The sequence below is a fragment of the Podarcis liolepis genome, assembly GCF_965112155.1.
Source record: "Podarcis liolepis genome assembly, chromosome: 17".
In the NCBI taxonomy this organism is placed as follows: Eukaryota; Metazoa; Chordata; class Lepidosauria; order Squamata; family Lacertidae; genus Podarcis; species Podarcis liolepis.
In genome coordinates this window covers 41,120,952-41,133,253 of record NC_139571.1, presented here as the reverse complement: position 1 = coordinate 41,133,253, position 12,302 = coordinate 41,120,952, and the positions used below count along the sequence as shown (strand labels likewise).

At 49.8% G+C, this 12,302-nt stretch overlaps 1 protein-coding gene across 1 annotated transcript in view; it reads right to left on the bottom strand.

The window, feature by feature from the left end:
• The window catches only part of CLSTN3 (calsyntenin 3), a 35,863-nt gene that overhangs the window by 4,459 nt on the left and 19,102 nt on the right, over positions 1-12,302 (bottom strand). The window contains exons 7-14 of the mRNA XM_083481703.1: positions 11,664-11,933; positions 10,354-10,466; positions 10,092-10,254; positions 8,252-8,308; positions 7,073-7,230; positions 6,731-6,879; positions 4,649-4,875; positions 1,746-1,916 (exon numbers count right to left, since the gene is read on the bottom strand). Of these exons, the coding sequence (XP_083337829.1) occupies positions 1,746-1,916; positions 4,649-4,875; positions 6,731-6,879; positions 7,073-7,230; positions 8,252-8,308; positions 10,092-10,254; positions 10,354-10,466; positions 11,664-11,933 (1,308 nt within the window). The remainder of the gene's footprint in view (positions 1-1,745; positions 1,917-4,648; positions 4,876-6,730; positions 6,880-7,072; positions 7,231-8,251; positions 8,309-10,091; positions 10,255-10,353; positions 10,467-11,663; positions 11,934-12,302) is intronic.

The following is a 12,302-nucleotide window of genomic DNA, read 5'->3' as shown; positions in this document are numbered from 1 at the left end:
GTGACACTCATCTCGCTTTATTGGCCGAGGGAGCCAGCGTACAGCTTCCGGGTCATGTGGCCAGCATGACTAAGCCGCTTCTGGTGAACCAGTGCAGCGCACGGAAACACCGTTTGCCTTCCCGCCGGAGCGGTACCTATTTATCTACTTGCACTTTGACGTGCTTTCGAACTGCTGGGTTGGTAGGAGCCGGGACCGAGCAACGGGAGCTCACCCCGTCATGGGGATTCGAACCGCCGACCTTCTGATCAGCAAGTCCTAGGCTCTGTGGTTTAACCCACAGCAAGTTACTGCAAGCCTTGCAAGTTACTGCTCCTTCATTCCACCTTTCCTCATTGCACAGTTTACCTCATAAATACATCTTTACCTCATAAATAAGCACCTCGAATTCAGGGTCAGGAATGAAGCCATAGCAGGGAAGTGGGGGAGATAATGGGTGGGGAAGGATTAAGCATTGCCCTCACTGCTTCTTCACTTCAAATTATCCAGTTCACACACGGTTGCCAATAACACAGAGCCTATCAGGCTTCTAGCCTACCCAGAGACCTAGAATGTGGATGTGCTTCTAGTTTCCTGCTGGTTTTATTTTATATTATTAAATTTTAGGGGTGTTTTTTTTTACTAATAATTTTCTTGCTTGATTCTTTTCATAAGATGCTTTTTAAAATATATATATAATCACGAGGTAAATAAATTCCATGTTTAAACCCTCTCCCAACCCCTGTTGCAGTTTACTTCCCTGAAGTCCGCTTTTCTTGCTTTCCCCCGTAACCAAACTCACTTCCATTACTGGGGCTTAGATAAGAGACAGAAATACCTGGGTAGAGAGATGCAGCGATGGTGGGAGGAGGGGTCTGTGCACATATGCCACTGCACAACTCATTTGTCGTTAAAATCCAACGCACGCCCACCCACCTACCTTCTCTGTAGATCAGTGTTTCCCAAACTTGGGTCTCTGGCTGTTTTTGGACTACAAGTCCCATCATCCGCAGCTAGCAAGATCACTGGTCAGGGATGATGGGGATTGTAGTCCAAAAAACAGCTGGAGACCCAAGTTTGGGAAGCACTGTTATAGATCATTGGGGCAGATCTGGCTTTAACAAACCACTACCAGTAATTTGGAAGGGATGCGGGTGGCGTTGTGGGTTAAACCACAGAGTCTAGGACTTGCCGATCAGAAGGCTGGCGGTTCGAATCCCCGTGACGGGGTGAGCTCCCGTTGCTCGGTCCCTGCTCCTGCCAACCTAGCAGTTCAAAAGCATGTCAAAGTGCAAGTAGATAAATAGGTACCACTCCAGCGGGAAGGTAAACAGTGTTTCCGTGCGCTGCTCTGGTTCGCCAGAAGTGGCTTAGTCATGCTGGCCACATGACCCGGAAGCTGTACGCCGGCTCCCTCGGCCAATAAAGCGAGACGAGCGCCGCAACCCCACAGTTGGTCACGACTGGACCTAATGGTCACGGGTCCCCTTTACCTTTACCTTACTGGTTTGGCTGTGAGGACATGAATAACAGAATCATAGATCTGTAGAGCTGGAAGGAACCATGAGGGTCATCCAGCGCAACATGGGTCTCAAACCCCTCATCTTGAGATTAAGAGTCCCATGCTCTACCGTCTGAGCTATCCCAGCATATGGGATATATGAAAGCTATCCGTTGGGTAACCAGGGCTTTATCATCCCAGGAACCCTTCAGCATGTCCAGACTGTGTTGTGATGGAGAAGGTCGAGGCCCGAAAAGATGCACACCTGTGACGCTGAGGTAGGCAGAGGTGTTGATGAGCTCCAGGCCTCGCTGCTGCAGGGAGGCTCCATCTAAGACCAGGTACTCCCTCTCAGGGTCCAGGTCCTCTCCGACCAGGGAGATCTCGCAACCATCCAGATTGTGAACAATCTCGTCCGACATCCGCGTATCTGCCACTGCAAGGGAGAGAAGGCAGGGAAGGCTTACGAGAGAAGGGAGGTGTAATAGGTATGAGTTACTCGTGCGTAAACTGGTGCCTTTCTCGGTTAATTTGCCTTGTTAAACCTTTCTGACTGCACAGCCCCTTCTCATGGTGGCTGCCTCAGTCACTGGCAGAATCCGTCAGTGGGCGTTTCTTGAACCTCTTCCAACATAAAAGTTGTTTGACACCCAGTCTGCTCCTCCTCTCACTGCGCGGGAGTCTTCTGCGCAGGGAAGACGTGGGTAGTGGAGGACCTGGGCTCTCCTCACTGATGTCCAGTGAAGAGTCCTGGAGCCCTCTCTCCAATTCCCCCGTCTGCCCCCCTGGTGTTGCGCTGATTGGCTTCCCCCTCTACTGAGCTGTTTCTCCCCCTGCTGCTGGGTCCTTCGCCAGCATCATCTGGGAGCCTCCCCTTCGCCTCTCGCTCCGATGTCAGTTCCCTGACAGGAGGGAACCACATTTATTTGTTGCATCCACACTCCACCCTCCAGAGATGCACTTAAGCCGCTCTACTAAGCGGTTTGCATCAAAATATGGGTTTGGCCAGGAAAATTATATTGTAAAGGTGGGCACATGCAGTGGTCAGAGGTGCTGATAGGTTTTTTGGGGGGCAAGGAAGATGGCCTCTGGGGACCCTCACACCACACCCCTTTCTCTGCACCCTCATCCCCAGTTACCATCCAGATAAGAACTGGGGAGAATAGGATCATTTTCTTTCACTCACTAGAAACAAAAAGGGGTTCATTTTCCTGCCTGGTCTTCTGCTTCTTAGCTTACCTTTCTGTTTCTCTAACCTTTCTTGAAAACAAACAGCTTACACCCATTCAGTATAGAAAGGGGAACAGAGAGATTGACCGGCATATTTTATTTTATTTTATTTTATTGCATTGCATTTCTGTACCACTTAATCAACAAAACCTCTAAGCTGTTTGCATAAAATATAAATTAAAAATACTGATGAAATGAGATATAAAAACAAATTGACCTAAGCAATTTAAAAATACAAAACTGATTCCCCCCCCCCCCCGGTCTGACTTAATCTCCATTCGAGTTTCTTGCTCCTTCACTGTCCTTTTGCCCTTGTATTTTGCCCTTGATTTTACCTCCTAATTTTAAACCTCTCCACAATCTTTGCCATCTACCTCTCTCTTTTCTCTTCCATCTCCTTACACACCTCCCAACCTCATTAAAGCAGCTGATGAAGCTTTGATTCCTTCCTATTCTCTTGTTCCCAGCTCCATTTCTCTCTCCGCTCCTTAGGGGGAAAGGCAGATGTAAAGCAAAAAGAGTTATCATCACAGCATGTCTCTCTGCCACCGGGAGCCTGGATTCAGAAATGAAATGGCAGACATGTGCAATAGGGAACCGTACAGTTGGTCTTGCTCAGCTGCTGGTCTAGGTTTAAAAGCTTTGCATAGGCACACATACATAAAAGGACATTTTTTAAAAACATGTGCCAAACAATTCCCAGGAAAGGAGGAGGGCTGTTCGGTGACATCACAGGGAGCTGCCAATCAGCCTGGTTCTACTTCACATTTGCAGAATCACTTTTTCCAGGGCTCGAGCCTGGAGAAGAACAAATATGTCTGGGTGAAAGACAGGTGGAGTGCTCCGAAATAATTACCTCTGTCTTTGTCCTTACTGCTTTTGGAATACACTTGCACTCAGTCTTCGCCTCACCTCTTTTCCCGAAGATCCTAACTGCTCCTGCTCCTCACCTTTCCTCCCTTCTCATTCTCTGCTGGTTAGCCATCCCTTCCCCACCCCTTCTCAGCTTCCTCTTTCTGTTCCTGGCCTTCCATGCCATAGTAACCCCCATTTCCTATATCCAGTGAACACTGGGAACTGTAGTTCTTTGAATGAGTTTAAGGATCTCCGAGCAGCCTCCGCAAACTATAGTTTCCAGGAACCAACATGACAATTATGCCATATGACTGTGTGTTCTTTCTATATAGTGTTTCGCATTTCAGATGCTGGAGAAGTATGTTGTTATTTAGTCGTTTAGTCGTGTCTGACTCTTCGTGACCCCCTGGACCAGAGCACACCAGGCACTCCTGTCTTCCACTGCCTCTCGCAGTTTGGTCAAACTCATGCTGGTAGCTTCGAGAACACTGTCCAACCATCTCATCCTCTGTCGTCCCCGTCTCCTTGTGCCCTCCATCTTTCCCAACATCAGGGTCTTTTCCAGGGAGTCTTCTCTTCTCGTGAGGTGGCCAAAGTATTGGAGCCTCAGCTTCAGGATCTGTCCTTCCAGTGAGCACTCAGGGCTGATTTCCTTAAGAATTGATAGGTTTGATCTTCTTGCAATCCATGGGACTCTCAAGAGTCTCCTCCAGCACCATAATTCAAAAGCATCCATTCTTTGGCGATCAGCCTTCTTTATGGTCCAGCTCTCACTTCCATACATCACTACTGGGAAAACCAGAGCTTTAACTATACGGACCTTTTTTGGCAAGGTGATGTCTCTGCTTTTTCTCTGGAGAAGTATAGTTATTATAAATGGAAAAAAGAATATGTTAAATGGTCTCAAGAGGGTTTTGTTCATATTACTAGGGCTGGGAAGTCCATATCTTTCCAGGATCAGATTGGTAAAATGTGACACTTCCTGCTTCTAGCTTTTTCTGCTTTTTTTGCCTGGGTTGTCACACAAATGCACACCAACACCCCTGTGCAGCTACAGCATCTCTACCGAAGCGCTCAGCTCACCTGTGCCGTGCCAACTCTCGTCTTTCTTGGGCTCTACCTGATGTGAAATGGAGCAAGAAATCTGGAGGTCAGGAAAGAGAGGGACTCCCTCGGGACCTTCGAAGTCGGAGACAGGCCGGGCAAAGTGGGAACTGCCACTCAGTAAGATCTGAGGAGCATCAGGCTGAAGCACAACCACATAACCCTCCACATCTGGGATGGAGACGCAGGATTCCTCGCTGAAGCATCTAAGGGAAGACAGGAGAAAGCAACACCCCTTGATCCCAGTCTGCAACAAAATTCCCTTTTGTTCCTCAGCACCAAGGGACACCTTCGTTTCTAAGAACACATTTTTATTTTTTAAAAATGGATAGCCTATCCTTCCACGTAATCAGTGTCCTGGGTAGCTTGTATTTAAAGCAATACCATTAAATACAGTGGTACCTCGCAAGACGAATGCCTCGCAAGACGGAAAACTCGCAAAACGAAAGGGTTTTTGGTTTTTTTAGTTGCTTCGCAAGACGATTTTCCCTATGGGCTTGCTTCGCAAGACGGAAACGTCTTGCAAGTTTGTTTCCTTTTTCTTAAAACCGTTAATACAGTTGCGACTTGACTTCGAGGAGCAACTCATAGCACGCGGTGTGGTAGCCTTTTTTGAGGTTTTTGAAGACTTGGGTGATTTTTGAAGCTTTTCCAAAACTTTTCCGACACTGTGCTTCGCAAGACGAAAAAAACCACAAGACGAAAAAGCTCGTGGAACGAATTAATTTCGTCTTGCGAGGCACCACTGTAGTTGTAAAATAAAGAGTAAAAAGTGCAGAAAATAAAAGCAGCTTGAGAACAAGGGGCTAGCTACCTCTCCTTGGTGGTAGACCCTCTGATTATGTTGTTAGCTATCCAAGCCTATTGTGGAAATCCCACCATTATCTTTCAGGGGAGTTAAGTCTGAGCTACTCATTTCCACAAAGCATGCTCACACGAACCAGTAAGTGCCGTTCCTCCCTGCTTTTTTTCTGCAGAGCAAAGCAGGGTTCTTATAAGTACTCGAACTATCAATCCAGAGTTGTTAAAAGCAAAATCAGCAGCCAGGGGAACAAGACATACCAAGCAGGCAAGATGAGACCCTTAACAGAGCCACATTGCTTCTGCTGGGTCTGTGGAACTTCAAAGCTTGCGCCCCCTGTCGCCCCCTGAAGTCTCTTCTGCATCTCTAATCCAGTACTAATGCCGTGTCGTGAGCTGAAAGGGCGGGGTAAGCGACAGTGCCTGGAATTCTTTAAGTGAAGTGATGCGCTTCAGAGTTTGTGCGTTAAAGGTATCATGCGCACACACCCTCAGGCTAAGCTTCTGTTTGATTCTGCAAAGTCCCACATACAGTGGTACCTTGGCAGTGCTGGATTTACGTATAAGTTAAACAAGCTATAGCTCAGGGCCCCACTCTCTTGGGGGCCCCAAAAAAATTTAAAGGAACAAAAACCTGGATGTACATTTCCAAAATATAAGATAAAAAACAAATAAAATAAAACCTACATACAGCAACAGTGTTTTGTGTTGTGTAGGCTCCTATTATGTGCAAATGGCTTTAGATACCTATTAGGTCCATAAATTACCATGTAGCATATATTCAACACAAAAAATGACAATTGGTGTTGACAAAGGACAGCTGGACATATAAAGAGCCCCATTACCTTCAGTAGCTTAGGGCCTCATCAAACCTAAATCCGGCCCCGTACCTTGGTTCTTCAACTTAATCCGTTCTGGGAGTCCGTTCGACTCCCGAAACCATTCAAAAACCAAGGCGCGGCTTCCAATTGGCTGCAGGAGCTTCCTGCAGTCAAGCGGAAGCCACCTCGGATGTTCGGCTTCCAAAAAAACGTTTGCAAAGCGGAACACTTATTTCCGGGTTTGCGACCTTCGGGAGCCGATTTGTTCAACAACTAAGCCGTTCGAGAAGCAAGGTCCCACTGTATATACAATGGTGAAACTGAGCAAAGAAGTAAAGCTGTAATAATCTGAGCAGCAGAACCTATCTGCCCACAACTAAAAAAGGAAGGCTCTGCTGGCTCAAGCCCAGAAGGATGCCGCCGAAGCTTTGACACTCACTTGACAGTCGTGGTGAGCTTGAGGGGTCGGACTCCTGGCGTGGCGAAGCGCAGCGAGTTCATGTAGGCGACGTGCTGGATGGCGTGGTTGAAGGTTTCCACGTCGTCGCCCTCCAAGGTGAGGAGAGACTGGGAGGGGTTGACGTGAACCTGCAGGGGAAGGAGGAAGGCTTTGAGGCAAGGGCTCGGGCTGGTGGGCCGAGACACACGGACGCAGGAGAACACGAGGAGATTCTGCAGGAGGCAGGAGCAGGCAGGAAGCCAAGCCAAGGTGCTAGCAGAGGGAAGGAAGGGAGGTCATGCCACCAGAGGGCAAGTGGGGGGGGGGCGCTTCCGGGTGTACCTTCATCCCTTTGCCAAGGCTGTCAAAGTCGCTGTAGTCTAGCCCTTCGCGACAGGCATAGAGACACTCTATCACCTCCCGGCTCTCCAGGCTGCCAGGGCGCGCAGTGAAGCCAGCCAGGTAACCGTGGAAGTAGTGGTGAATCGGCAGAGGGTCTCCTAAGGGGGATACAGGAGGAGGGATGGTGTGAGAGACAGATGGAGAGAAAGGGGGAGAAGAGAACACAGACCACAGAGGAGGAGGAGGAGGTGGAAGATGCAGGTGGGAGGAGAGGCAAAAGAAGAAGGAAGGAGAGTGGGGGGGGGGGAGTCTTGGATGTGCAGCCAGCTGAGAAACAGGGAGACCGCAGCACAGGAGCTGGGGGGTGGCAAGGAAAGGGGACAGACCTTGTTTCCTCTTTGTGGTTTCAGAGAGTTCGTGAGGAGAAAAAATTGCCCCGAAGACCATTTGAGGCAATGTGGTGGCGAAAGGCAAAAAAGTGGGAGTCTCAAAAGGTAACACTCGAGAAATGTTCCACACACACATCATGATCATCATCTTTATTTAGACATACGTACATACATACATACATACATACATACATACATACATACCCCACTCATCTGGCTGGGTTTCCCCAGCCACTCTGGGCGGCTCACAACAGAATATTAAAAATACGAAAAAACACCAAAGATTAAAAACTTCCCTAAACAGATGTCTTCTAAAAGTCAGATAGTTGTTTCTTTCCTTGACATCTGATGGGAGGGTGTTCCACAAGGCGGGTGCCACTACCGAGAAGGCCCTCTGCCTGGTTCCCTGTAGCTTCACTTCTCACAGTGAGGGACCCACCAGAAGGCCCTCGGAGCTGGACCTCTGCTCCAAAAAATGTTAACCACGTTGATGCAACTTATCAGTTACGATTGTTTGGTTTGTTTCAACTGTATTTGTTAAAAGTAATAAAAATTAGGAAAAGGAAAGATAAAGCCTCTCGCAGACCAGCCTTGTTCCACCTTCAGGCCCTCTCACAAACCACAGAGATTAAAACACCATCTTGCCCAGAAGAAGCTACGTTGGCAAAGTCATCCAGGTGCCAAGATTTTCCTCCCAGAGGGGTGAGAGAAACGGAAATGGCCATGTACAGGGAATGGCATGCATGAAGAGAGGGGAGAGCCAAGCGTGGTGACAGAGAAAGTCAACTACCTTGCCCCAGATCCGTGGAGTTCTCATTCACTTTGGCCTTTTCTTTGTTTCTTTCCTCTGCAAAACAGAAGTGAAATTCAAAATGCTGAACAAGAGTCACCCCCTGAGTGCTTCTTCGAACTCTCTCTACCAGTAAAAGTGAATAAGCAAATGAATTCTTTGCTGCCCTTTCATGACATCTAAAACCACCTGCCTGAGGCTGCTGCCTCACTTTGCCTAATGACAGGGCTGGCCCTGCATGGGCAAATGAGCAGGGCCGTCTTTACCCAGGGGTGCAAGGGGTGTGGGGCACCCGGGCGCTGAATTCGGGGGGGGGGGGCGCCAAATGTATACCCACTGTATACTGGTCCCTCTCGATCGGTGGCAGTGAAAAGCAATGGAGCCAAAATCCCCCGCCCCCATAGCGTCAGATATTCCTGAGAGTCAGGAAACAAAAGCAGATTGTACAGTGGTGCCTCGCAAGACGAAATTAATTCGTTCCACGAGTTTTGTCGTCTTGTTGCGATTTTTTCGTCTTGCGAAGCACGGTGTCGGGAAAGTTTTGGAAAAGCTTCAAAAATCACCAAAGTCTTTAAAAACCTCAAAAAAGGCTACCACACCGCGTGCTATGAGTTGCTCCTTGAAGTCAAGTCGCGACTGTATTAACGGTGTTAAGAAAAAGGAAATAAACTTGCAAGACGTTTCCGTCTTGCGAAGCAAGCCCCTAGGGAAAATCGTCTTGCGAAGCAGCTCAAAAAACAAAAAACCCTTTCGTCTAGCGAGTTTTTTGTCTTGCGAGGCATTCGTCTTGCGAGGTACCACTGTAACAGGTGAGCAATTTCCCCCCGCCCTAAAAAAGGTCAACAATTTTGGCTCCCCCCAGAATGTGGGGGTGCTGGGTGGATCTTTGCACCCCAGTGGTACATATGCTAAAGGCGGCCCTGCGACTGAGGCAACCAAATTGTCACATCTCAGAGGTGCCATCTGTAGTTCGGGGAATAGGATATGAGACTCGTTGCAATCAAAGGAAGGGGATGGCACTGCAGATTTTGAAACCATGAAGCCTTTCCAAGCTCGCTTTCTGGAAACTTGAAGGCCATTTCATTGGGAGTTTAGCATTGTAGCCTAAGTCAGTACAGCACATTACCGTATTTTTCGCCCTATAGGACGCACCGGTCCATAGGACGCACCTAGATTGGGGGGGGGGGAATAAAGGGAAAAAATTTATTCCCCCCCCCAGGCGCGGGGCTGGGGCGGGGGAAGCCCAAGCTTCCCCCTCCCCCCTCCCCCAGCTCCCAGAACAGGACCCAGAGCGATGCCGAAGCTGCGTGCAGCTTCGGCATCGCTCTGGGAGCTTGCAGGGCTGGAGGAGGGGGAAGCCCTCCGCCAGCCTTCTAACCAAGTCTAACCGAGTTTGCGGGGCTGGCGACAGGGAGGAGCAGGCTTCTCCCCCCCGCCAGGCTTCTAACTAAGTCGGGGGACAGCAGGAAAGGCACGCTGCGCCTCCCGCTGTCCCCCGAGCTTGTGGGGCTGGCGGTGGGGCTCTGCTGAAGTCTGGAGAGCGAGAGGGGTTGGTGCGCACCGATGCCTCTCGCTCTCCAGGCTTCAGCGAAAGCCTGCATTCGCCCCATAGGACACACACACATTTCCCCTTCATTTTTGGAGGGGAAAAAGTGCATCCTATAGGGCAAAAAATACGGTATTTTAGGTTTTCCTCAAAGGAGCTGGGTGGACTGCTCCCCCCCCCCGAACCATTTTAAACTTCAATGTTTTTGGAAAATTTGCATCCCACTCTGAGGAACCCAAGAAAACTGAGTCTCCACTTCCTCTGCCTATTTTCCAGTCGCTCGGAAGTGCTCACCGGCCCAGCAGGCTCCAATCATGAGGGAAGATTCACGCCTTGGGGGATGGATGAGGCCATTGTCGTGGATCAGCGCAGGGTCGTAGGAGACGCCGTCTACGTAAAGCGTCACGGTGGGGAACTCAAGGTTCAGGGCATAGTGGTGCCACTCGTCATCGCAGACCTGCGAGCAGGGAAAAGCAGAGATCAGGACATACAGCGTCATTGTCTGTCGGTGTGTGGGTTTGGAGAAGAACAACAAAGATGGTGGTTGTTTCCTCACCTGCTCCAGTTTCCAGAGGAACTTGACAGGCCTTGCGCTCTCCAGCAGGGGCCAGTAGAGGAAAGCTATGCGGCAGCCATGCACACCGAGGGAATAATGGGAGTATCCGTCCTCTGCAGATAGGGAAGGAGGCATCAGATTCAGCAGTTATGGCCAGTCTGTCCTGATTCACCTACGGTCATTCTGCTCTCTCAGATGCTCCAACTGCCCCGGTTACTGGGGACAGTTCGGAGACCCGTCCTTGGCAAAAAACCCTCTGCCCCTGTTTTGTCCTGATCTGGCCCTCAAGGGTTAGATTTCTTCAGGGTGTTGTTGCCATTTTCTTTTTTTAAATAAAGCGTGTTGACCTGCACTTGCCCTTTCTCCTAGGTCTCTAGAAGTATTCCTCAGCTCCACCTCCGTCTCACATATTCTTAAGAAAGAAAACTTGTTCAAAGTTTGCTTTTCAGCAAACGAGGAGTCTAGGCAGGAGACAATTTGCATCTTTCATGGTGCTCCAATAAAAATAGGCAAAGGTATACCTTACTTTACGGGTTGTTGTTTTTTTATTAAAAAAAACTATTGTTAATAGTTAACTGTGCTATTCCACTGCAGCACAATTCTAGTATACAATTTTCAATTTTTTTTAATAAAACAAAAATAAAATTAACAAAAGGCTCCCTGCAGTACAGGGCAAGAGGACTGCAGCCTTATACCGTATTTTTCGCTCTATAGGACACACGTTTTCCCCTTCAAAAATTAAGGGGAAATGTGTGTGCGTCTTATGGGGCGAATGCAGGCTCCTTGGCTTCAGCGATAGCAATGCAAAGCCTCCAAAGCACAGAGGGAGTGCTCCCCCCGTGCTCCGGAGGCTTCCCGTTGCTTTCGCTGAAGTCGCCTGAAGCCCCAGGAGCGCAGCGGGAACTCCCGCTGCACTCCGGAGGCTTCAGGCGGCTATCCGCAAGCCTTCGGAGCACAGCAGAAGTTCCCACTGCGCTCCGAAGGCTTGCGGATAGCCGCCTGAAGCCTGGAGAGTGAGAGGGGTCAGTGCACACCGATCCCTCTTGCTCTCCAGGCTTCGCTTCGCTGGAGAGGCACTGCAGAGTTTTCCCTCTCTGTGCAGCGCCCCTTCAGTGAAGCAGGAGGAGAAATGGAAGGGGCTCCGTTTCTCCTGCCGCTTCGCTGAAGGGGCATTGAGCAGAGAGGGGGAGAATTCCCCCCCCCTGTTCTCCCCCTCCTATGCTCCAGGGCGTCCTATAGAGCGAAAAATACTGTAGATGCGCCCTCCCCCCCATTCCAATATTTGCCACGGGGAAGGAAACGTCTCTTACCACTTTGCATGGTGCTGCAGATGACGGTCTCTTCCTCCCTCTTGCCCTTGCTTGGGGTCACGCCGTGTTTCATCCACAGGGACAAGGTGAAATGGTCGCTTAGGCCTTCCAGGGCGCCGGTCCCACTCCCCATGGGCACCTGGGTCGCCTGGCTGCCATTGAACCAATAGATGAGGCTGCTGTCTTGGCTGTAATGGACCGAGAGCCGTGCCGTCCAGTTGGCCATGGGTCCAGGAACAGGGAGCAGGTCTACCTCGCCTGTGGCAGCACCTGTCAAGGGCAAGAGAGGAAAATAAGAACAGAGGAGGCCCATCTGAAAACGGGTGGCTGGTGTCCTTTGCTAAGGGCAAGCCGAGACCAAGACACTTTGGTGCCTGATAATAGAAAATCCATGAGACACCTCTCTCCCCGCTTCTGCTAATTAATGTGATGGCCTGGGAATCCGATTCAGAGGATGAACCAGAGGAATCCCAGCCTGCATAGGAGTCCCCGCCTCCAGGGCCGGCTGAACTGGGGCAGGGCCTTGATTCTGAGGCGCCTACACCTGTGCCGGATCCTCAGGAGCAGGCACCAGGTGAATCCATTCTGGCTCCAGAGGTGGTTGAGGACTCAGTGCCTACAGGTGAGTCTCCCCCTGGG